The following is a 27,251-nucleotide window of genomic DNA, read 5'->3' on the forward strand; positions in this document are numbered from 1 at the left end:
TCTTGATTATTACTCAAAAAGACTTTTGAATTTCTAAAAATGGATGTCATAATGTTTACTACACCCCTGATCACGAATCCGAAAATGAGCGTATCAACAGTTTCTGAATTAATGTGTTTTTTTCTTTGCCATAGGGGGTTCGGGGAAGGGCCACCGGACCAAAGAGCAGAAGAAGAAGTCCAACAAGCAGAGGCTGCGCTTCCGGGCCCAGAACCAACACAGCGACCACCTCGCCTCTGTTCGGGCCGGCCAGTAAAAAAAAAAAAAAAAGAAGACTTTACGATGGAACAAAGACCACAAAGCTGCTAGCCACGCTCCACACACACCTACCCTGATGAACACACACACACACACACACACACACACACGCATTTATCCACATTCATGTGGTCACACTGTGTCTCTGTGCCTCCTGCTGCTTCCCTCACCGGTGATACGTCCCCCCCGACCCATGACCCCACTGTGATATCATGGAACACTACAGCAGCTGTTCATATAGCTCATATCTCGTCCTATTTGAGGAGAAAGAAGAGAGAGACTGAGCTGGAAGCACAGAAAGCTTGGGCATGGAGACCTGGAGGAGTCGAACGAGCACAGACCGGCGAAAGGAGCAGAAGAGATTGGAAAGGTTACTCAAACGTGATTGACTGATTATGATGCCCTGAAAAACAAGAGAGAGACTTATCTGTATTTATGTACAATTTACAGCATTCCCCTTCCTTAAGAATCAAGGCAGAGGGCATCATGTATGGCCTTTCTTGTCAAATAGGTACTTTGTTTTTCATAGCAATGTTGCAAAACCATGCATAGTTGCGAAATTATTATTCTCAGCACAAGATGTTTACGTCCAGACCGCTTTATGCTTTAACTGTATATTGTGGGTAAGAATCTTAGTTGTTCAACTAGCATGGCCACAAACTCATGTGTACATAGTCGGTGAGTTTATCTAATAAAGGTAACATTGATGATAAATATAAAAAAAACCTTACTGTATTTTCAGTATTGACACTTCAGCGTTTAAATGTGTAAAGGGTTATAATACCAGCTACAGTTAAATGAATTTAAAAAGAACAAAAAAGCTAAATAAAAAACATAGCCTTCACATAGCTATTACATTTATATGGTATATAATTGATTTATTTATTGATTCTTTTTTTTATTATTATTGTTATTATTTTTATGTTTGGTGAAAATGATGTCTCTGTACCTGATACTCCTCAGTGCTGAAGTATTCTTTCAACCACTTATAACAATACAAAATATCTCCAACAGTGGAAACCGATTGTGTCCGATTTGCTGGTAAATGTTCCTCAGAAAATCACTGTGTAAACCTGGTTTAACATCTTGTACTTTATGTTGATCACACATCCTGCAGCAGCTGAAGTATATCGTCAACTGATTGATAATGTGTATATTGTGTGCTATTAAAACGCAGTTCATGTTGCACTTGGTGCCGTTGTATACTTTCAGAACCTCGCCAACCTTCCCGTCGAGTCCTGAAGCTCTATTACGTAACATTTGTCATTTCACAGCACACCAACAGATATGGCCAATTGGCAGCAGAGAATAGGGCCCTTATTGGGATGTGACATCATTCAGAGCAGCTGTAGGCCCTAAGTCTTTCTGACAGGTGCAAATGGCATCGCTCCATCCGTCGCTACAGGCACCGCAACCACTTCAAACAACCTCTCAGAACGAAAATGAATAAACATTTTCTTCAGGTAGGTCCAAAAGGGTTTCATTTGAGTCACGGACAATTAACCTAGTGCTGTGTGCTGTATAATCGTTGCCTCTGGGGAAAAAAACACACACAAAAAACAAGGCTGATCTTCCAAACGGAGTCCATTTATCATGTACTAAGAGTCGTCCAGACAGCAGACGTCCAGATTCTAATGTAGCCTACCTGTGAACCTAGAGATTATTTCCAGACGATAAGAATAAGCATATACAGTCAGACCAAAAATTATTCAGACACTTTGACCTAAAGTGTTTTTTCTTTAATTGCTAATGCGACCTTTTTACACCACAGACTGAACAAAATTAAGCATTTTTTGGTAATTGGTTAACCTAAATTGGTATTATCTAACTTTGTACTTAAATTTAACAGCTGCCAGCCATTCAACCTAATTTGTGATACAGGCTAACAGAAGGATGGCCAAAACCAGTGAAATATCTACTGATTTGATAACTCTTGAGTTCTTGTCATATTTTATTACCATTTTCTAAACTATAACAAATAAACTGTGATAATGTGAGAAATGTTGAAGGTGTCTGAATAAATTTTGGTTTCAACTGTATGCAGTATTAGTCTCAAACTAAAAAAAACAAAACTAAATTGAATGCTCATTATTGATGTACAGAGTCATATACTCACATTACATTTAATTAGAATTTTATTTAAGTGGGAGGGGGAAATGGCTGGTGCCTGAAGGAAAGTGTGAAGTATCTTTCCACAATTACTGTTTGCATTTCACAGTTTTATGCGTTATCCTCATGATTATGTTGAAAGACACCTGGACAAAACTGTTGATTGGATGAGACAAAAAACAAGAACAAAAACCCATGCTTTAAAACCAGTGCAATTTGGGCCTTCTTTGAAGTAGGAATGGGGTCCATAAACTCTCCATGTAGTCAATGTATATGTAAACTTACTGTATAAACACCCATCTGCTGTGGGTTACAAGTTAATGAACTCCTCACAGATGTCACCTCGGGGGCCACACCATCACCAAAACGAACTGGAAACTTACAGTCAAGAAAGAAGTGTTTAGGCTACCACCAAAAAACAATAAAAGCTAGTCTAGCTACATATTTTTTGCTATATAAAAATCTGCCGCTGTGTAGTACAACATTATAATGTAAATTATGTATCTTTCTTTTTCTCTGTAGTTAATCCCAAAACTGAAATCCTATCAACCCATACAACATTTTTTTTTTTTTCAAGAGTAAACTTTTTAACAAGAACTTATTTTAAACTAAAAAGAAAGTATTCTTTCAGTCTACTTTTTATGTACTTTTCAGAAATATCAGAAATATCCACTATGTAGGCAGGCCTACTTCTCAGAAATATATTTAAAATTACACTTCGTTTACATGATGAGTTAAACTGACAGAAAAGTCAAATTATGTAGCCCCGCCCCCTTTTAACGCTTCGTTCGACGCTTGTTGTGTTCTGTCTTCCGGTTTATAGGCCTCTTTCCACAGCGTGAAGGTAAGACTCACGGATATGAATGAACCTCTGGTTTTAAAATCTTCCCGGTCTACTGACATTTGTTATGGCATCCGCTTCAAACATTACAATGCTCATGATAACTTTAGTTGAAATAACAGAGCTAACTTTAACTTACCTCAAAAACGGAAGTTCAGAGACAAAATGCTAAAGATGGCTGTGCACTTGTTTCTCTGGAACATAAGGCAGGGCTCTCAAGTCTCACGCATTGGGCGTGAGACACACGCAATTCAACCAGTTCACACGCTCACACGCCACACCGTGTATTTGTCACGCTGAAAAGGCAATGTCAACCAAGTTGTCCTGCGAGCTTTATATATAACGTTATATACCAGGCGCAGGCACACAAAGTGAAGTTTCCTGCCGCCAGCACGTATCTCGGCCAAATTGCGTTCGTTACAAGGCAACACAGATGCGCGAACACACGGAAGTTGACGGAACATTCTCGGCCACCGTACGTTCGTTACTAGGTAACCAACAACATCGCGTGAACACACGTCGTGATGGAGAAAGTAAGTTGGAAGAAAGCTCGTCTTACATTTTTAGGCTAGAACATTTAATATATAGCCCATCGTTTACATTATTATTGATGCAGTCAAAAACTCTACAACTACTCTGCAACCACTTGAACCAGGCCAGAAGCTTTGGCTCAGTTTGGCTAGCTTACGTTTTCTTAAACTAAGGGAATGTTAGTGGGTATGGGAAGGAATGAAGATGTATTTCTTCATTTTATTTTAAATACATTTAAATTTGTTTATTTTATTTTATTTTAAATTATATATTATACTGTATTAATAGTCTTTCTAGTTACATTAAGGCTACATGTATTAAAGCAGAGTGCTCTGGGTTATATTTTATATCCTGTCAAAACATACATTAATCATTGCCATTGCATTTTATATTTTTCAAACACAAAACACATTTCATAAGCTGGAGTGTGTACTCTTGTGTAAACACACACACACACACACACACACACACGCGCACACACACACACACACACACACGCACACACACGCACACACCTTAATAATACTCTAATATGTTATTTGTTCACAATGTCCCATGCACCACACAATAAATAATTATACCATTTTGACTAGACACATTCAAAATGCAAAAATATTTGTTTTTTCAAACTGTTTGGAGCAATTTGTTATATTTTTGTAATTTTTGTATAACTTATTTGTAATTTTGAAATATAACATTAAAGAGTATATTTGATGTGATGAATTGCTCTGTCATTTATCAGATTTACCAATTATAATTTCAATTTGGGTTGGTTAATTATGAACAATGGGTCAAATTGGGGGGCGGGGACATATGGGGGCGGGGCTCCATTTGGGCTCCTCCCCTAACGGCATGTGATCTCACTCCAAGCTTTTGGTAAAACTTGAGAGCCCTGATAAGGCCTAACGTTATATTTGTATTCAGTCTTTTGAGTACTCGAGATCTACTTAAAAGTATAATTGAGTCTTCTAAGTATAGCTTGTAGTTGTGTTTACTCTTTGATAGCCTATTGAATAAGGTACAACGGCGGTAAAGGTGCAAATGTTGAATGGAACTCTACACCCTTGCCTCATTTAGTATGCTGTTCTATGAATATGCAAATTAGCCCCGCCTCCACTCACTCACACCAGCTTGATTGGTTACAAGGTAGTTTGTGACGTCAGAAACACCAGCGATTTCAAACTGCATTTTTGAGACTGTCTTTGGTTCACTGCAGTTTTAAGGAAAAATACTCAGCAATGGTGTTTTTGCACATGGTTTGTCTTAAAGCATATTAAAAACACCACATAGACATATAACATTAAAAGCTTGATTTTCACCACAGGGGGACTTTAAATGTTGTAGATTTATTTCGCAAATGAGAATCGATTGAATGTTTTGAGACAAAGGTCTTGTTAATGATTTTCAATTAAATGAATTAAAGCAAGTTTTTCAATAACAGAAAAATTATGTAAAAGTATGGTATTTGGCTCCCCTGCTGTTGGGGCTAAAGGCACAATAATTAACATGATAATACAAAGCCAGCTGAGTTTTCCATTTGTTGACATGACATGGTTTGATTCAGATATCATATATGGGTTTCCAACTTAGACCCCATATTTATAATGAAACCATCATATTTAAAAATATGATATTAATCATATCGTATAATAAAATATATTTATTTGGTACTTTAAAGCTTTATTAAATTATTATGGGATCTCATTCAATGCTTTCAGAATATTTACTTTTTAAAATAATTTTGTTTCTGTATTTTTAAAATGAGCATTTTAATGACAGTATATCAATTGAACAAAAATGAATTATTTTATCAAAATAAATTGAAAATAGTACAAACTTTGCTGAAGTGATTGTTTTGAACAAGTATTAGCCTAATTTAGACATTATTAAAAACATTTTATTTTAGCTGAAGTATGTGTATTAATATGTTTTGCCACCTTTTGCCACCTCAGACATTTATAAGATTTTCAAACAAACCACTTATATGATTTATTTTCACACAAAATCTGTTGCTCTATCAATGTTTAATAAAAACTTTTTTTTCTTTTTCTGAAATTATACACTATGGGAGTAGTGAAAATCATTTTTCTTATTGTAGTCCCATTGTACCCTACTTTTTCCACATAGTTTTACATGCTGTCTTACATTCATGTTACTAATTCTGAGTATGTGATAAAATCACTTTGTTCCTGATGCAAAACTATTAGGCTATATGAATTCAGTGGAAATATAGCATACAAGCAGTTTGGGCGACTTTTATCATGTTTTCTATGACACTTTTGCATCCTTTTTGAAGTTTGAAAGTTCCACTTGCTATCAACTGTATCCTTTTGTGTTCCACAGAAGAAAGCCATGTTTGGAGCGACATATGGGTGAGTAAATGATGACAGAATGTTTATTTTTGGGTGAAGTAATCCAGGACACACTGCACATGCTAATGTTATGGTCTCTAATGCCGGTCCACACATCAGAAGTTTGCGTTGCCCATTCCCTCTTGGCATATTGCGATTCTCTTTTCATCATAAAACCACTTCTGTAAACTACGTGGCAGCGCCTTAAAGGCAGAGTATCATAGTGAGGATGTCTGTATGTTCCTGGTGTGTGTGTGTTTGCCTGTGGTATGAGCTTCTGGTCTAGTTGAGTCTAAGGCTTCCTTTTAATCTGACGGAGTGCGTTTTTATTAGCTCCATTTGGTTCTATTATTACGGCACACTTCAAAGACTGAGCAAGTGGAACCACAAACAGGAAATGCTGTTTGTGAGGCCTGAGTGCTAGTGGTCCTCATTCCCGTGCCGTGCCATTTCCCTCTCATCATTCTGTCATGTACAGAACGTTTGCTGCCTGAATGACACGTTTGTTCCAAAGCAGATGCCGGAGATGGAAGTTATGACATGGCATCGCCGGATTAATGACTATGCCCGGGACAATAAATGTTGAAATAATTTGCTCTTTTCAATAGGCTAACTGTGTAATGGGGCATTGGTTGCCCACCGAGGCAAAGGAAATCTGGGATCATTAGCCCTCTCGCTGAAAATGACTTTTTTTTTGGCGAGAGATCCTGGGTGGATATATATATGCTCCGATGTTACAGGCCAAAAGTGGCTGCTGGTGTATAGTGTATCCTACAACTTTACCATATGTGTACTATCAATGCAAACATACAAAATTAAAATCACAGAGAGAGAGAGAGAGAGAGAGAGAGAGAGAGAGAGAGAGAGAATACGTTTTTTTAATGCAAATAATATCCAGACTCCCAATCCTTTTGGGAAATGCGTGCTCATACTGACCCAAATCTATCTATCTGTCTGTCTGTCTGTCTGTCTGTCTGTCTGTCTGTCTATCTATCTATCTATCTATCTATCTATCTATCTATTTATGGACGAAATTATCTATCTAACTTTCTCTCTCTCTCTCTCTCTCTCTCTCTCACACACTCGTAATGGTAATAGTCTCTTACTAAATATCCATCGCAGTGGGTGTGAATGGGACCTCGAGAATTTAGTAGTCCTTTGGGTGGGTGATGTAATTTCTGTAATGTGAAGTATAATGATGTTGTTTTTTAGAGGTGCAAAGTAGAGGCACTATTGTATTCAGTCAATAATGGTCTGTCACTGTAGGGAAACATACAGCTCAGTCGAGTGGTTTTAATGAAACTCTATCTGAATACAGCATGTGAGAATTATGTCATTTAGTGCATTACAGGGGTTTATCACAATTAGGCAAATCCTCTTTTATGTTTCTATCAATTTAAACGCCTGGCCCTCTTCATGCTCACTTTCAGCCTCGAAGTCAAGAGGGAGTAAAATAATATTTACGGCCTCATTTCTGAGCCTGGTCATCTTGATTTCATTATGGCAGGTGCAGCGGTGGATATGGGCTCGATGTGATTCCCATTGGAGAGAGACTTCTTGGCAGGTCTGGCATGGGGTACGGTATTATTATGGGGCATACGATATTATTCTTAGCGCCTTTTCCCTTGCCATGGCTAGTTTCCTTGCAAATGACCACTGCACCGCCACACTAAGTCAGCTGTTTTATTTCAGTCAGACAACCGCACGAGACCTCACGTCTTCCGTTGAGGCCTTGAGGTCTCGTAATCACATGAGAGGTCAAAACCGTGAGTCGACCGCACCATCACCACCTTCCTCTGGACTCCAGTTCAGGTCTTACCAGAAGGATCTTTAACATATGTTCTTTATCAGTGCCGCTGAGCACAGTTACGTATATTTAAAAGACATTAGCTAGAGCTCTGAGCTCCCTTTATGGCCAGACAGCGGTATGTGGAGACAAAAGTCACTTTTGGCCAAGCTCCGTGCCTGTTGCTGTGGACGAAATTAAAACCTCCATCATGATTCTGCGTTCTCCTTTTTTGTTTGGCAACAGCTCTCCATTTATTGAATTTTATAGGGGTCTAGTAGCTACATTAGCTAGCGGTTTCAAGGGAGGATTAATACAAAACAGCCCTTATTAAACCATAATAGAAAGACTGCTGCCTATAGAATTACCAGTAAGGACCCAAAAGGGCGATATCAATCCCATTGCTGACACAAATAACTGTGAGGAATGGGGGATATTACTTTGCTTTGAAAAAAGAGGGAAGCAACAGAACAGGGAATTAAATTGGAATTTTGGAGTGGCAAGAAATTACATTGCTTCATGTAATGTTGCTAAATTAATATTGCATAATGCTGTATGTTATAAACTTTATAATTTTTGAGGAATATGTGTACTGGATCATACAAAAACTGGCCTGGAGCATACAGAAAATGTCTGATAATTGTTTTCTATTTTGATTCAAAGGTGCCGGAATGCTGTTACGGATTGTTCCGGCCTAATTTAACCCCTGGACATAACAATGCTAACATGCAGCGAAGGTTTTTATAGAGGTGAAACCATGTACAGGAGGTAGCTTGAGGTGTAAATCCTGAATATTTTTTCCACATAGCAATTCTTTGAGGTGAGTAGTTTGCTAAATCACACCTCCCTCACACACTCACACTTATAGGTGGTCTCTAAAAATCACCCTTAACATAACCACAGATTACAAAAGGAAACTCAAAGTACTGCTCGCGTAGAGTTTAAAAAGAATGCTGGTTTTATTAGATGTATTATTGAAAGATTTTTGTGCTGAATGGGGTGGCCACACTGTCTACGGTCTCTGCTGTTTTCACACATCTCTGGTGCCATAACACCTGGAGTTTCAGTCTAACACTCAACTCGGCTTCTGCCAGGCCATTCTGTGCTTGCTTCTAAATGGTGCGTGGATACTTTGTCAATGTTCTGTACATTTTAATGCTAAAAAATTAGTTTAAATCATTATCTGTGACCCTGGATCACAAAACCAGTCACAAGTCGCACGGGTATATTTGTGCCAATAGCCAACAATACATTGTATGGGTCAAAATGATCGATTTTTCTTTTATGCCAAAAATCATTAGGATATTAAGTAAAGATCATGTTCCATGAAGATATTTTGTAAATTTCCTACCATAAATATATAAAACATTTATTTTTGTGAGTGGATGCAGCACAGTCGTGAACACAAATGGACAACTTTAAAGGGGATTTTCTCAATGTTTTGATTTTTTTGCACCCTCAGATTTTTAAATAGTTGTATCTCGGCCAAATATTGTTCTATCATAACAAACCATACATCAATGGGAAGCTTAATTATTCAGCTTTCAGATGATGTATAAATCTCAATTTTACAAAATTGACCCATGTGACCCATGTTTTGTTGTCCACGGTCACATATTGTTTTATACTACGGGGCTGTTAAATGCTTCAATCTGATTGTTTGACAAACGTTCTAAGGTGTGCAATTATTTAATAAGGGAAACGCGCGGCAGGTCTTGACCGCGTTTCAGTTCCATATCACTTCCCCAAATGATTTCAGTTATTTCAAAGGTCCTTACAGCCTACAACATCAAAAGAATAATGACACTGACCAAGCAAAAAAAAAAAAAATTGTAAACAAGACAAATTGTTTCCATTGTTTTTACCACAAAATTACATTTTAGTACAGACAGCATATACTCTCTCTCCCACTCAAACGCACACACAGAGAATACGTACACACACTCGCACAGAAACGTTTTGTCACTGTTATCACTGTTCTGACGATTTTCTCAGTAAAATAGTTTAACAACTTAAAAGCTACATGACATTTCTCACTAGCGAGGTAATAATGGCGCCGTTCTTGGAGCAGATAAACACTTAACAGTTTCGCTATTAGTAGAGACGGACAGTGTTGAGAGACGCACAGACTCAGGTATACCTAATTCACATACACTAAATCTCTCTCTCTCTCTCTCTCTCTCTCTCTCTCTCTATCTCTTTCTGCATTAGTCTGCTATCAGTGGCTGAAGCCTCCATTACTAGCTCTAAAATGACGTTTTGGATTAGCAACGGAGGCTTGGGATTAGAAGCGCAAGACACAAGAGTGTTTTAAGGACAAAAAAATGACAAATCCCTTGAAATACATCATCTGAACAATGTTTTGAGGTTTGGTAAACATAGTACAAGCGGAATAATTGACTCCGGGCCATTGAATTATTGATAAATACACCTCGGTGTGCATTATTTCTCTAATAATTCAACGGCCCGTTGTCTATTATTCCTTACATTATTAACCATAAAATTTAATTATGCGACTTTTATATTTGTGTGTTAAGTAGGCTATATTGTAATAGTTCACCTAAAAATGTAAATTCCGTCATTATATACTCTCCCTTATATTATGGAACAAATAAGATCTTTTCAAAGATATTTTAAAATGTTAAGCACATTTGACATTTTATTCACAACCTACAGTATATCCACCATTGCACTTAGTCAAACTCACGTGCAGTCATTTTCTGCACCAAGATTTTTATAACGTGGCCAAAAATTATTACTGTTAATGTAAGGTTTACTGTCTTTTTTATAATTCATTTTTTAAAATACTCAGTCTGCAAAAGTAACCAATAAAAGCTTATTTATTTAGGTATGTAAATGTTTTACTTTAAATAAAGCTAATTGTATTTGCATTTATTTATACAAGGCATATACAATCACTCAATTAAACACACAGAAAAAGTAAAAGTGGCTTCTATAACATTGTTTAAAAGCCTCACATCAGACTTTTTTTTTTTTTTTATCTATTTCGGTTCCTGAATACCCAGTGAGGTACAGAGGTGGAAATTGCAAACAGAAAGCGCTAACAGAAACCATTTGAGTGACAGAAAGGCACAATGTTCTACAAATAAGATTCTCTAGTGTGAATTAAGCAGTTTATCTCTTTGGTGATGCATGGAGGATAGACGCTTACAAATACAGTTAATCATTTTTCAGCTCCTGAGAAGTGTCATAAAAATCATTCAGCTGTGTGGCATTTATGTGGCTGACTAAAATAGAAAATCAGAGTCCAGGTGAGTTTATAAGTGATCTGTTTTCTTCATCAGTCTGCTATTTATCCCCACATTACACGTTCATTACGCTCTCCTCTCATTTACGTGTCTGAAGCAATGACAGGCAGTTTGTCGGAGGGGAATACCAACTGAATACATGCTATCACCGGCCTCTAAATGAATGGCTAGTGTTCTGTGCAAGCCTTTAATTCCAAACCTTTTACTACAGTATGTGTTTAGCCTTTAACCTTTTCACAGAATGTTTGTAAGCTTTACACAACCTCCCATGTATTTTCTGCATATTTGCCTATGTGTACGTCTGTCTACCAGCTTCAGCCAGTAAACATATTTCATTTTCTTGTTTTTTACTTCTTGTGAACTGAAGAAAATTTTAAATTTTCTAAAGAAATTCGCCACCAAAGGGTTATGACAAAAAAGTCATGACAACATGTGCCTTTCCAATAGTTTAACTAATCAAAATAATTTATTCAATTTCAACTTCATTTTTAAGTTATACGAGACTCAACTAGGCAAGATAATATATATATATATATATATATATATATATATATATATATATATATATATATATATATATATATATATATACAGTGCAATGCATAAGTTAATGCACCCATGCTAAAGTTGACTAAAAAGAGGAATAAAAAATCATATTTTGGAAATTGAACTTAATGCCTTAATTTAAAAAAATAGGAAAAATCCAACCTTTTAGGACACCAATTTTCTTTGTGAATGAATAATGTATCGTAAATAAATAAATGTTCTTCCTTAAAATACATGGTGCATAAGTGTGTACACCCCTATGTTAAATTCCCATAGAGGCAGGCAGATTTTTATTTTTAAGTATTTTTTTATTTATTAATTTTTAGGATACTATGCATCCTGATAAAGTTCCCTTGGCCTTTGGAATTAAAATAGCCCCACATCATCACATAGCCTTCACCATACCTAGAGATTGGCATGGGGTACTTTCCATAAGATCATCTCTCAATGCAAATCAAACTAGCTTTTAGGCTAACTGAAATAAAACCATGCCAATAAAAGGTAATAAAAAAAATAAATACTTAAAATAAAAATCTGCCTGCCTCTATGGGAATTTAACATAGGGGTGTACACACTTATGCACCATGTATTTTAAGGAAGAACATTTATTTATTTACGATACATTATTCATTCACAAAAAAATTGGTGTCCTAAAAGGTTAGATTTTTCCTAATTTTTTAAATTAAGTTCAATTTCCAAAATAAGATTTTTTATTCCTCTTTTTAGTCAACTTTAGCATGGGTGTATTAACTTATGCATTGCACTGTATATATAGATTACTTGAAAATTTAAGGCAGTATCTGAACTTAGGTGTCAGCCTAGCTAACAGGACACAACTTTGGCTAACGTTCTGGCAAGGTTATAAAATTAACAAATAGAGAAACCATTCCCTTAATGTTTTCTCTAATGTTCACATTACCAAGAAAATTTGTTTTTAAAACATTTAAAAAACTTTTCAGAACTGAATGGGAACATTTGCAAAATAGTCTTAGAACATATTTTTCTTTCAATTGTTTTAACTGAACAAAAATGGTCCGTTATGCTGCTCGAAGTAGCAAACCGGTATTTGTTGTCATATTATTTTAATATATTATAATAATCAGAAACACAACTGGTTTTACTGCAATTTGTTATTCAATTTGTTTACCTATAGAGTTTAATGAATCCGAAATCACGCACATTTGCAGGAGGTAGCTTAAAGGGATAGTTCACCCAAAAATGAAAATTCTGTCAGTAATTACTCACCCTCATGTTGTTCCAACCCCGTAAGACTTTCATCTTCGGAACACAAATTAAGATATTTTTGATGAAATCACTCCTCCTGCAGGCTTATGGACACTATAACTTGCTGGCCCAGAAAATGTATTAAAAGACATTGTTAATATAGTCCAAGTGACTCCAGTGGCTCAATCTTAAGTTTATAAAGCGACGAGAATACGTTTTGTGCGCAAAAACAAACAAAAATAACGACTTTATTCCACTTTTCATTTCCTTCTCTCTGGACCTCGAGTCTTTTTACGTAGTGTTTAAGTGTAGCGCGTCTGTGTTGCACGTCACCACGTAGGCTCACTATTGGGCGACTCTGGTCATGTGTGATACGTGGTGACGTGAAACGAAGACGCGCTACGCTATTACACTATGTAAAAAAAAACTCGAGGTCCAGAGAGAAGGAAATGAAAAGTGGAATAAAGTCGTTATTTTTGTTTGTTTTTGCGCACAAAAAGTATTCTCGTCGCTTTATAAACTTAAGATTGAGCCACTGGAGTCACTTGGACTATATTAACAATGTCTTTAATACATTTTCTTGGCCAGCAAGTTATAGTGTCCATAAGCCTGCAGGAGGAGTGATCCAGCACTCAGATTTCATCAAAAATATCTTAATTTGTGTTCCGAAGATGAACGAAAGTCTTGAGGGTCACATGAGGGTAATTACTGACAGAATTTTCATTTTTGGGTGAACTAACCCTTTAATTCTGCTTTGAAAAATAAGGTAGCACCTTTTTGTAGGACTAGATAATATAAAGTAAAAAAAAACGCTCTGCTATGACATCAGACTGACACTGCAATTTGTGTTTTGTTTCTATTTGGAATATTTGATATTTTAAAATAATCACACAGCAGTTAATCGCACGTTACGAGATATGACCATTACATTACCATTGGGTAGTTGACAAATGGCCAAGAAAAAGTACTTTTTTTGGAAAACATAATTTTTTAAGAAAAAATACATATATTTATGGAGTATGAAAACTGCAGTTTCAGAAAATAGTAGTGGTCACTCATTTTGTCAATGACTTCACATATTTATTTCACGTTTTCACTCAACAGTACTGTAAATGTGTCCTATGGTGTGACATTTAAAAAGTACTAAGAAATTATATTAAATAACATAAAAAAATACTTGAGACAGAATTGTTCACATTATTAAAACATTATTTTCTTAAAGTGATATTTATTTTACATGAAAGTACTAATTAGAATCATTTTCACCATGAATAGATGAACTTGATAAACTTTTCCCTTGTTGTCAATAAAAAAATTTCGCCAACCTTACAAAACTGTTTGAAATTGTACCTATCTAAGAGGAGATATTATTGTAACTCCCCTAATGCCAAACTTGACTCTATTTTTAAAAGATATTTTAAAATAAGTAGGCCTATATTTTTCTGTTGTTTTATGTTTGTCACACCATAGGACAAAACGTCACACCAAAGGACAAAGATAGTCATTGCATAAAAAGAGTCAGAATATATAGTGTTTATTGTAACAATTATAAAGGAGGACATTTGTTTTTTTTGTTGAAACTTTATATATTCGTTTTAGTAGCTTCTTAAGGAGGTCTTGTCCTATTGTGTGACATCTGTGTCCTATGGTGTGACAGGCCAAAGTGTCACACCAAATGACATTTCCTGTGACATTTCCTGTCACACCAAAGGACATTTGAGCTTTTGTGGCAGTTAATAACCATGCTAATACTAGCTGAACTGTCATTAGCAATTGGCATAATACATTTGCATAATATTACATAGTCCTGCTGTTAAAAATACAAATTTGAATTAAAAAATGAAATTTAGGGGTGTCACACCAAAGGACAAAAAAACTTAACAACTTCAGTGGTCTGAAAACATAGTTAATTATTTGAACAATTCTGAGAGAAATACTCATCATGTGCACTGCTCATGGGCTTCATAGGGGTCTTCAGTCACATGACCTTGAATGGGGTCTTTCAACTAAATTCAGTTGTCCATGATATTGCCCAACTTAATATCAGGTTATTGCATAACACCAAAGGACATTTTTTTCTGTGACAAACTTTATGAAATTCCTACACTTTTAGAAATGTTTGTATAGGAAAAGTGATGGCCATTTGGTGAAATAGACACTTGCACAATTATGCCAGGAGTGTTCATTAAGATTTTTAAACATTATTTTCTTTATTTATAAAAGTTAATATTTATTAAATAATGCTGTCTACCGTCACACCATAGGACGATTTTGAGATTTGGCTCAAAGTTGTAAAAAAATAAAAAATAACTCGGGTATTAAAACAACAAATTCATGTAAAACAAGAAAATATTTAACCATTTATAGTATTCTAAATGATGAAAATGTTAAATAAATTATTTTTTATCTTCTGTGACGGTGAAAAAGCCACGTCACGTCAACTACCCCATTACAGATATTTAGACCATTACCAGTTCATGTGTAAAATGACATTTCAGACAAAATATTATGTGTAATTTTTGTGTATAAACAATAAAATGTGTCTGTTTTTCCTTCGCAAATGAAAATGGTTTTAAAGGAAGCCACATCTGAATTTACCTGCTCCTGAATGAATCAGTGTTTTTGAACGAATAGGTTGAGTGTATTAATCAATGACTCACTCAAAAAGACAAGTCACTTGTTTCATTCCTGAATGAATCAGTGTTTTTGAACACATCCGTTAAATCAGTGACTCACTCACTTAACTTGTCATAACTTTTAGAACGATGCACAGAAAAATACAAAACACTAATATAGTATGTGTAAATTCTGGTACCTATTGTCTCAGAACCCAATGAGATTTTTTTTATTATTATCAGCAGAAATAATAAAAAAGTATTAAAAAATTTAATTACTGCCCCCCCCCCCCCCCTTTTAATTTTATAAATGTATAAAAGCTTATACGACTGTGGAAAAATCTATATAATTTGAGTTATAATTCTGTACAGATAGAAAGAAAGATTAATTGGAGAGATCAAATGTAGCTTACGGTCACGTCCTATGCTATCTGTTTGTGGTCTGAGCTGTCTTGTAGAATAGGTATGAGTCTAGGCGCAAGGCATGGCATGAAGCCGAGATCTACCATGCTGCTTAAAGAGACTGTTTTCGGGGGATGGCCCTCCGCTCGGGGGCCTCCCTGTCTGAGAGAGCGGCTACGAGGCACCAGTCTCTGCAGGGGAGACATAAGCTCCAATCAAAACAGGATTATATAGACCCTAGTTTAAAAGAGAATAGTGCCCACACACAAAGACAGTTGCACTGAGGCAGATGACATGTTGAGGACAGCTTTCCTTCACACCACACACTGGTTAAAGCTACAACAAACCGGTTTAGTCTCAGACTACTCAAACGGCAAAGTCATTATACAAAATGTGTTCATTCTTAATCCTATTCCTCATTAACTAGCTCCCCAAAGATTAGCATAACGTCCAATAAATACAAAGCAAAACTTCCCGCGCCAACAAGTGACGCACTAACACTTATAAAGCAAAAAAGGTGCGGAAGGCCATTTGAGACTTTTGTTAGTTAAACCACATCCCGCCAAAGTTTCTTCCCAGTTGCACGGTGCTGAATAAAACGATATTGTGACAGGACATGGGAACTCCGCCAACGCATCTGTAACACAGGAAGAAAATTCAACGGGAGCCTGCTGTAATTAGACTAATAAATGTTTTACCATGGATGTATTGGAAACAAAGCAGGGCTTATTGCAGCGTGCATGGCTTTCATTGCGAGACCTTGTAAGCGAATGATGTCTTCTACTCCGAGTCAAAGGGCGTCCTTAGTGTAGCAATGAAACAATTTAACGGGAGCTCAACCTCTAACAATAATAAAAAAAAAGGTTTTTGCTACTAAGTAAGGAGGAAATGTGGAACTGCTTTCCTTGTTTTATAATTGACGGATGTTTGACAATTTGTATGAGGATTTTGTTTAATTCAAACCCATTTTATGTGCATATAAATCCTGATTAAAGATATGAATGAGGCCCTGAGTGAATGTCAGTGCTAAAGCATGTCGATTTGACAATGTTATGATAATGTGTGTAACATTGTGTGCCACGTCCATTAAAAACACGCCTGCTGCTGTTGCAGAATAATCTGGTAGAGAAGGTGGTGTGTTTTTGGTTTGATGTGGTGCTGAGGAGTCTGGCTCATTATTGTATAGGACCGGTTTGGCCCCAGCCACAGAATATGACCTGTTTAGACCCGATTAGCCCTCTTTAATGACCATGGGGCCACCATATCACATTCCCCCAACCTTTTATTTTATTAAAGATGTGGTTATTCAAAGAGTGTTGGAGAAATAAAAAGTGGCATAGACTGGGTCAGGAATTCATACACCACTGGTTGCTGGCAGACCAAATCATAGCCACATGAATGAATGATGCTTACAGGTAGGTAGGCTGAAGTTCGGGTTAGGCCCCAGAAAGAGTGAATAAGATTAAATAGGAGAGCCAGACAGGTAACCTTGATGTTTGCATTAGCAGTGCATTATGGCCTCCATGTGTATACTGTATAGTATATCCAACCTCCTACTGTAGCGTACATTGCTCTGTAATTTGCACAGACTGTGTCCTGGGCTGGTTAATTAATCTCAGAGACCAAACCAGAAAGGACTGCCTGGTGATTTTGATTGGAACGGTTATATTTAGCTGTCTGACATGCCACTCGGAGCTGGCTGAGAGCCTTGGCCTGCTGGGTTACTGACGGTCACTCAGTGCTGTAAAAATATCCATTTGTCAAGTGAAAATGCACTTGAGGTGTTTCATATCTCTCCCAAAAGGATTCTTCACTTAGACACAAGCCATAATAAGAGCTGAATTAGACAATTTCCACTTATTGAAGACCTGTACAGTATACAAGAAAATAAAATGGATAGCAAAATATGTAACCTCCTCAGACTGTGATATTTTCAGGATTTCTCATTATTGCAAAGCTAAGCATCAGTAATGCATTAATGTGCTTTTTTTTTTTAAATGTTTGCCATGACACTCTTTTATTCTGTCTAAAATATGATTCTATATTCTGAATATATAACCAGCCTACTTAAATTGTCTGTAAAATCATTAGCAGTTGATCCATCCTAAAACCTGTATGACTTTCTTACTTCTTTGGAACACAAAAGAATATATTTTTAGAGAAAAATATATTTATATTTATTTTTTACACATGCAATTAAAAGCCAATTGGTCCAGTCAGTGTTGTTTGGACCATCCACTGTTCTTCACAATATCTTCTTTTTGTTCAGAAGAAAGTAAGTCGAGAATAAATATAGGTTTGACATGACACGAGTAAATGATGGCAGAGTTTTTCAATTTTGGGTGAAATGTCCTTTACCAAGCAATTACATTAACATTTGCAATAGGAGTCACTTGAGGATTTTTACACAGCGAATACACCATTTCATCTTCACCTTTCATACAAGACCCCGCTTCTTAAATAGACATACTGGAAATGTTGCATGTTTTATCCATCCTGCTTGACACCCAGCTTTCATAATTTAACATGGCACATTTTACACATTGAGCATCTAATATATTTTCTCAGCTGGAACTCTTGAATAGCATTGTGAGCTTTGTTGAAGTGTTGAGTTGCAGAGAATCCACATCCACCTCTGAATGGGGGGGGGGGGTCTCTGAATAATGAATCTATAGAGAAAATACATGTCCTGCCAATGAAACATTCACAAAACCTAGACTTTGCCCTTCTAACCGTAGAGAAATATTCATTTTTAATGCTGGGGAAAGTAGGTCTGGACAGACGATTTCATCTCTTGGTTAGTGGAAACCCGACAGTCCATGGTCCCTCCAAAACGGAGCCACAGCTGTCAAATCAACCTGTCGGGAAATGCTAAGCAATTGCCAAAGATGAAACTATTTGCCAGGTTATACAGATGAAACCTGCTATCCAAACACATTTAGATGAAGGGACCTTTCAGCATTAAAATATGCAGAGCAAACTTCTCTCCATGAATTGTGTCTTGAAATAATACTAATGTTGCACATCAGTATATTGATGATCCTATTCCTCAGTTTAAGTTTAAGGACAGCCTCATTTTTCTCACACAAAACATAGTCTCTTTAGTTGGCTAAACTAAGAGGTGATCAACCATAGGGTTGTGGAGGATATTTTTAAAACGTTTAGCATACTGTTTTAGACATAAGTTAGATCTATAAATTTGTAAAGTTTTGAGTAAGTGCAGCACACAATATGGCAGAATAAGTCCTTCTAAGTAAAAGAGCCAATCATCTTTAAAGTTAGTAAAGTTGTGTTTAAAATAGTCCAATGACTACAGTGGCTCAACCATAAGTTTATCAAGCGACGAGAATACTTTTTGTGCGCAAAAGCCCCCCAAAATAATGACTTTATTCAACTATTCATTTTCTTCTGTGAAATATGTTATTTAATTGTGAGTTCGGCAAACAGTTTTTGAGATTCCAGGATTCCCCCATTCAAATAGATAGGACTTGGTCTTCGATGCCTGAAATTACGGTGGCCGAGAGAGCTGCAACTGAAGAAAACACATACAGTTAGAAAAAAAACACCAAATTAAGAAAACATTTTGACAACATGTGCTGCAAATACTCACAATGGGCCTCATTCACCAATATCTTCCTAAGAATTTTGTACTTAATAAACTTCCTAAGAAAAGTCTACGTCGGATTCATGACATGTTCTTAAACAACAGAATTGTTCGCAGCTGTGTTCTTAGGATTGATGAATCCCACGTCTTCGTAATTGAAAGCGCTTGCCAGTTGTTCCTTATTAGCATAAGAAAACGCCCCACAAATTCCCATATAAGGACATGACACTTCAGGGCCGTGTGCAAGAAAAGTTGTAGAAGGTCCAAAAGACGCACAGATGGTGGTGGTCCACCGATCAACCAAACCAATAAAGAACTTCAGTAATTCTGAAATAGAAATTATACTGCAACAGGTAAATGCCAAACGAGGCATAATATTTGATTTAATCAGCTTAATTGCTGATGTAAATTGCAGTGTTAGTGTTTCTTTGCATACTGTGATTTATTTTTTCCAACAAATGATCAGAAATACATTACAGGAAAATACTATCATTGTAAACGACTGTCGAATTAAATAAAATGCAGTAACCAATTATTTCGAGCAAACTGTCATCACTCAAATGTGTGTAAGTGTGCTCTTGAGTGTGTGTAGATTTTGTTCTTATCTAAGAACAAATCCAAGATAAGAAAACATTGGTGAATGTCAGAATCTGCGTAAAAAGTGCGAAAGTGGGGATTAAGAAGACATTTTTTTGTAAGAACGATTGGTGAATGAGGCCCAGTGTAACCAAATACAAAAACAAGCTGCAAATACTCACAACACAACCAAATACAGAAAACGCTGCAAATACTCACAAGGCAACCAAATACAGAAACACGCAGCAAATACTCACAAGGCAACCAAATACAGAAACACGCAGCAAATACTCACATGGCAACCAAATACAGAAACGTGCTGAAAATACTCAACACAAAGCTCAGCAAATACTCACAATGCAACCAAATACAGAAACGCACTGCAAATACTCACAAAGCAACCAAATACATAAAAGTGCTGCAAATACTCACAAAGCAACCAAATACAGAAATGCACTGCAAATACTGAGCACATACGATCAGGATGTTAAAATAAACAAAAATCACCTTTCAGGTCACCAATAACAACACTAATGAGTAGAGATTGAACAATAAGCAGAAACATTTCTGTTGTGGTCTGTGGTATTTGCAGCGCGTTTCTGTATTTGGATGCGTTGGGCCTAAAAAAAAAAAAAGTTTGGTTCCGGTTGGTTGTCAGTTGAGGTCATGGGTCGGTAGGGATTTTTTTTATTTTTTTTATTTATTTATTTTCCTCCAGTGGCAGTTTTACACACACACACACGCGCGCGCGCTGATTTTAAATGTGTGTACCGGTACTTTTTTCTACTAAAAACCAGACATCTCAAGCAATGTTTCATCTAATATCTTTAATAGTATTAACCTCAATACAAATCTTCTCAGAAAATCTTCAAAATAAAATGTAACAATTCAAACCGTTGAACTTAAGGAAACTTATGGCAGCCATTGACTCTGCTCACTAAATACCTGAACTGAAATAAGGACGTCACACCACTGACAACCGAACCAAGCTGGTGAGTTGGTGTCGACACCACATCGCTTGCTAGGTCTGTCCATTTCTCAGCTCTGTCGACTTTGCCGGCAGCTGATACGAATCTACAAGAGCATTTTTTTGACTTCTTGAAGCACGGTTTCAAATGTTTTTAAACCCAATTTTACAATTTTGGTTGACATGCTAGTGTTGCATGGGCAAATAATTATCATGTTACACATGTCCATCATTGCAAAAGAAAGAATAATATGTAGAGATGCACCGATTACAATTTTCTGGGCCGATTCCGATTTCCGATTTTTCATTAAGTTTGACCTGCCGATACCGATTTTAGCCGATTCCGATTTAATTTTTTCTAACCACTTTACAGCACACACAAATATTTATTTTATATCTTTTCTGTAATAGAACATTTAACAATTTGCATAGTACATATTTTTTTGAACAGATAAACGCTATAAAATAGAACTATATAAATTACTCCAGGTGTGGGTAATTCAAACATCTAAAGTGCAGTGTTATAGAAGAACAATTTCCTTTTCACATTCAATATCCAATAATTTTTTATAAATGTATTTAGCAAACTAAACGTCTGTATGAAAACAGGGAATGGCAATAAAATTATATATAAATAAAAAATAAATAGCCTTGCAGTATAAAGATATTTCTCAAAGCACTCACACACAGGCCTATTGCAATCACTTGTACAAACTGAATAATAAAACAAGTTTAAATGGGTACATTTTCTATAAATATTAGTCTTCGTTTTCTTTTCTGACATAGCCTACTCCAGTTCTTGTTAAAACACGCAAATTCTGTGCATTTTGGGCGCTTTTTTGTGAAACCCTATTTAGGCTATTTTATCCATCAAAAGTGTGCTTTCCCTTTAATAGGCCTTATGCCCAGCTCCACTACTTCTACTACTAAGGTCAGGCACACCTGGATTAATCAGTTTGTCCAATAATTGCAGACAGGAAACAAAGGAGCTGGCTGAAGTTCAGGAAGTAGTGGAGCTGGGCATAAAGCCTATTGAGCGCGAGCAGTGCAGCAAATAGACTCGGCGCCGAAACACGCGCTTCACTGCTCGCGACGCTCCTGCTTGACGCTCACGCGCTGCTCCTGCTTCCGTTGTGAAAGCACTCATCGATTAACATGCACGCTGAAAAAAAATACGCGCTTGCGGTCTGAACGGACGTAATTCACGAGGTTTCCTACATGCGTGTTCCGTCCGTGTGCACGTGTGATTCTGATGTTGCGCGATGTTAATCATGTGGCGCCCGAGCGCATTTGACCGGCATAAAATCGGCATTTGTCAGACTGACCGGCCGGTCGCCGGTCACGGCCGATCACGTGAAAATCGGCCAATTCCGGTCACCAGCCGATCAATCGGTGCATCCCTAATAATATGTTGATATGGACTAGGCTAAAGTTACGCTACTGTATTTGATATATTACTAATTTACGCGGGCGAATCAAACTTTTACGACAGTGATTCTGTATTCCCGTTTAAAGTCTGTTGTTGCCATAGACACGCAAAACGCGCGCGCACACACACACACACACACACACACACACAAAAAGCCTTCGCGGGAGTTTGACAGGCGATCTCATAGTAGATTAACATGGAGGATTTGAACTTGAAAAACGGAGTGTACAGACATCTTTTTGTAGTCAAACAACATTCTTTGTTATGTTCATTTATGTGGTTTATTTGATTTTGATGCTATAAATTAACTAGAAGCAAGAGACGATCAGTTAGTTTTAACTGATGATCTAACTTACAGCGATCTGTTCGACACATTCAAGAGCCACAAAACGGTATTTATTGTTTACATTTCTTTAAAAAATGACCACATTTGAAAGGTGAAATAACCAAATGAGACTTTGTTTCATATTAAAAGTAAGCTGGTAATGTTAACTATGTCCTGTCTGTCAGCATGTTGTCAGTGCCCTCTCTGTTCCGCGATATATTGCTGTCGAACTGAAGAAGATGTTTTCTTAATTTGAATGTTTTTTTTGTTTGTTTTTTTATTAATATTTGCATGTTTTCTTCAGTTGCAGTGAGTTGAGCTATCTTGCAGTGCAGTGAGCTCTCTTGGCCACCGTACAAATTAGCTGCCCGGAGGTGTTGCAAATATGGCCGCAGAGTGGCCAACAGACTTTTCTTGAGAACTAGAAATAAACAAACCTAAATCTCAAGGCTAAAATAAAAAAAAATCTCACACGCACTGTGAGAAATGATTGTCAATTATAATGCAATTGACCAAAAACTTAGATAGTAAAATAATAATAATAAAAAAATATATATATTTTATTTATAAAATGTAATTTTCCACCTGTGAGATCCTAAAGTTTTCCTCTGAATTCTGTTATGTGGATGGTTCACCAGAATTTTGAAACTCTGGAAAATGAGTTGTGTGCCAATTTAAAAAAAAAAAACCCTGGACAAATGGCTTGCACAAGAGCATCTAGTACATGATATTAAACACATTAAACAAGCTGACAGAAAGAAATACAGTTAATGCAAATCATATTATATAACTGAGCATCATAATTCTCTTTATGATAAAACACATAAGCAGACGCGATAATCATATTCACAGATCTTGTTCATTTAGAGAGAATGTCGTAACATGGTCAGGCTCCACCAAGTGCAAATTACTCCAAGTTATAGACTTTAAAGTGATCCCTTCCTTTTCTTCATTCATGTAGCTGAGAGGGGCCACGAACAGATGAACTTTGTATGTATAGTGTTTCTTATATTTAAATGTTCAAGAGGACCACATTACCTTTTTTATGATTTTGATTGTAATAGGGTCTTATCAAAACCAGATGTATGCAGTAATAATAGGCAGCTGCATAACTCTGCCTCAGGGCTTTTCCTTACATTAAAAAAAAGAAAAGAAAAAATGAGCAAAAGGAAAACTTCCACATGCTAACATTTACACAGTGATTTCTTTTAATTGCACTCTGCTTTTTAATTTGCCTCGGACTAATGCTTTTAAAAATGTGCAGAAGGTATTTTATTGAAGTTTTGCCTAACGCTGGACCATGTTTCCGTGCGTGTTCTTCTCTTTGGTGCATACCTGGCAACCTGCATTCCTTGTTTCATTCCCAGAGTCAAACGTGTCACACGGCATGTCGAATGAGCTGACTTCCATCAGTTCTTTGCTTCAAAGGATTACTGTAAATTAACATTCCTTATGTTGGGCAGTATGGACAAGTCCCAGTGAATCATGTTCGAGGCTCTGGTTGCAGCCTTGACCAAAGAACGGAGGTTTAAATCTACATGACTTACTGAAAGGAGCATTGTGTGGAACGCCATGTTTCTATAAACTTCCAGTGATGATAAAGCTTCTGAAGCAAGTCTTCAGAAACTTGACAGCTTAAAAATGTTTTGTATTTTGACTTTTTTGGATGACTTTTGTTACCTGGCTTGTAAAAGAAAGCAGAGTTTTCATAGACCATGACCAGAATTGCATCATCATCATCATGTTGTTTTAGAGTTGTCTTCAATTTCGGCTATTATAATAATTATTTATACTAAGACCATCTGTTTGACATAGTTCATTTATACCATCATGGTGTAGTAGGCATTGATAAAAATCTGGCAGGTAAAAGATTGTTCCAAATTCTATACTTCCTTGACAGAGCACTCTAACCTCAACCGTCTCCTGATTAAAAAAAAATAAATTGATGAGAAAAGCAACAACATAAATATTGTGGGAGTATTTATGGTTATGAGCTTCCAGTGGCAGTTCCTTCCAGATCTATATTTCTTGCTTTCAGCTTGTGGAAATGATGGATTGAAGGCTTAAGGAAGAGCCCAGACCCCCGACCTGCAATAAAGCAACTTTGCCGGATGACAGCCACGGCACCATCCACAGCCGTCCTCCTAAAGGAAAAAAGTGGACAGAGAAGTGTGCAGAGGGGAGATGTGCATGAGGAGAAGAAAACCCAAGAAAAACAAACATTGATCTGAAAAATTATGGTGCAGGTTTAACCTGAGAGTCACAGCGCTACTGTATGCCTTCCTTAGCCCTACTGAACCTCAACTTTCCATGTGAAGAAAGTGCTAGTCGGTGAATGAGTGCAAAGCACTTATATGATCATGCAACTGTTGGTGTGTGTGTATAAGAAATCAGCTTTAATTGGTACTCAAAATGACTTAATTATAAAACGAATAAAAAGTTATTCAAACTATTCAAATTATTTACTCACCACCATCATGTCGTTGCATATCTGCATGACCTATAGCTCTCAAAACTCATTTGCATATAGGTAAACTTTTAAATTAAAAACAAGGCTTTCCAAGTGACTGATGTGAAATGTAGCGCGGAGATTTTTCTTCTTCGACATACTCTTGTCAATCTCGTGTTCTAGGTCTAGTTGATAAGTGGAAATATGTTTGTGAGAAAAATTTGGATGGGTGCCGGAAGAAGCAATGTAACAGTATGTTTTGCGATGAAGTCAACAGAAGAAACTTTTAATATACCAATAACAGAGATTCTGACATTTTTACTAGGCTACTGAAAGATCCAGACTGTGACAGCTTTAACTGAACTCATATTTTCTTCTTGGGGACAGCTGTTTTCAGATGTTTCTGTCTGTTGTTTTTTTTTTCGTATTGTTCAAAGATAGTCACCTATAAATTGCCCCCTCATGAAAGAGAATCAAAGCTGATGGTGCTTTAAGTCGCCTTTGCGTGTTCTCAACACTAGCAGCATGGCCTCCTTTCATTCGTCTATCTTATCAAACTAAACAGACAGCACCATCTTGTGGTGAAATGAGGTCAACCGTTCTGCCAAGTGGAGAAACTCATTATTGATAAGCCTACTAAAAAAATTTCTGAGTGAGCGAGTAATTGGACTTCCCATTTTTACCTGGCAGATGATAATGTAAAGTAGCCAAAAAGTTCTATACAGACTTAGACGAGTATGGAAAACCATTTCCTCCACATAGGAAAAGAAACATGCCTTAGACTTAAAGACTTAAAAGACTTAAAAAAGGCAGAATTATACTTAGTTATGACATGTCGAAATTTCGTAATTTTAATCTCATATTTATGTTTTAGCATAGCCTATATCATAATTTTGACTTTTAATTTCATAATAATGACTCACCCAGAACACATCTAGCAACACAAAAAATCGAAACACCTTGACTTCCAAATAAAAACATGGCATCCAAAGAACTTCAGCCTTCAAAAAAACTCAAATCCTGTGTATCAGAGCGGTTAACAACAGTATTTCATGGTTTAAAAATAGTAATAGAGGCCCACTGCCACACATCTTACGGATTTGTGAGTGAAAGCCTTGAATGTTCCGCAGATGGACACCTTTATTCTCTCGCAGTCTGAGCTAGAGCATCGTCGTTGGACTGTGGTCCTGCTCAAACTCACAGTGGTTAATTAGTGTCCTGTGGGAGCCTGGCAAATCCTCTGTCTAATGAAACCTCTTCAACCAAAGCCACAGTGTCTCCACCGCATTAGAGCTACAGTAGCAGACTCACAATAACATCTCAACGTTATTATGCCTTCTCAGTAAGTAGAAAACCACATTGCTGTCTCTCACTGGTCGGTCAAACACTGGACCCTCTGTCATTGGCAACCTAACGACAGCTGCCTAGTCATAGTAACTGCAGTATCCAGGGATTACACCCAGACTGCTCCTCATACAAAGGAGGGCTTCTTCTGGTTTAATGAAGCAGATGATGTTTAATCCGGAGGTGGATGTGGCAAGTTTCATCACAGAGCTCTTACGAATGGAAGCCCATTTCCGCCACATAAGAAAAAATCATGCTTTGGTAAATCTTAATTGACATAAAAAGTCATAATTATGACAAAATAGGTTGCAATTATGACATACTAAGTCATAATTGTGACATACCAAGTCATTTTGATAACATAAAAAGTCATTATGGCATGCTAAGTCATGGGCCTAACTATGACATAATTCGTGATAATTATGTTATAATTATGACTTTATTTTGACGTATAAGTCATAATTATGCAGTCATAATTATGAGATTAAAAGTAAAAATTAAGACAGTCTACTAAGTCATGAGGTTAAAAACTAGAAATATGTGTCTACTTTATACAGTATTGCGAAGTACAACGTCACTTTTAGGAATACTGCAGTGTGACATTTCTGAAATATACATGTCCTGC

The 27,251-nt window shown here is 36.7% G+C and overlaps 2 protein-coding genes across 5 annotated transcripts in view; both read left to right on the plus strand.

The window, feature by feature from the left end:
• Positions 1-774, plus strand: part of rspo2 (R-spondin 2) — a 56,713-nt gene extending 55,939 nt beyond the window's left edge. For 3 of the 4 annotated variants that reach the window (XM_081389414.1, XM_081389415.1, XM_081389413.1), the window contains exon 5: positions 135-774. In XM_081389414.1, the coding sequence (XP_081245540.1) occupies positions 135-256 (122 nt within the window). In that variant the 3' untranslated portion in view covers positions 257-774. The remainder of the gene's footprint in view (positions 1-134) is intronic. The other variant, XM_081389416.1, reaches the window with a different exon arrangement.
• Positions 775-8,582: 7,808 nt separating this feature from the next.
• Positions 8,583-27,251, plus strand: part of LOC308704915 (uncharacterized protein) — a 28,318-nt gene continuing 9,649 nt past the window's right edge. Inside the window, exon 1 of the mRNA XM_081389594.1 lies at positions 8,583-8,696. The gene's annotated coding sequence lies outside the window, so the exon portion shown is untranslated. The remainder of the gene's footprint in view (positions 8,697-27,251) is intronic.

Source organism: Scardinius erythrophthalmus, assembly GCF_964197995.2.
Source record: "Scardinius erythrophthalmus genome assembly, chromosome: 16".
NCBI classification, from domain to species: Eukaryota; Metazoa; Chordata; class Actinopteri; order Cypriniformes; family Leuciscidae; genus Scardinius; species Scardinius erythrophthalmus.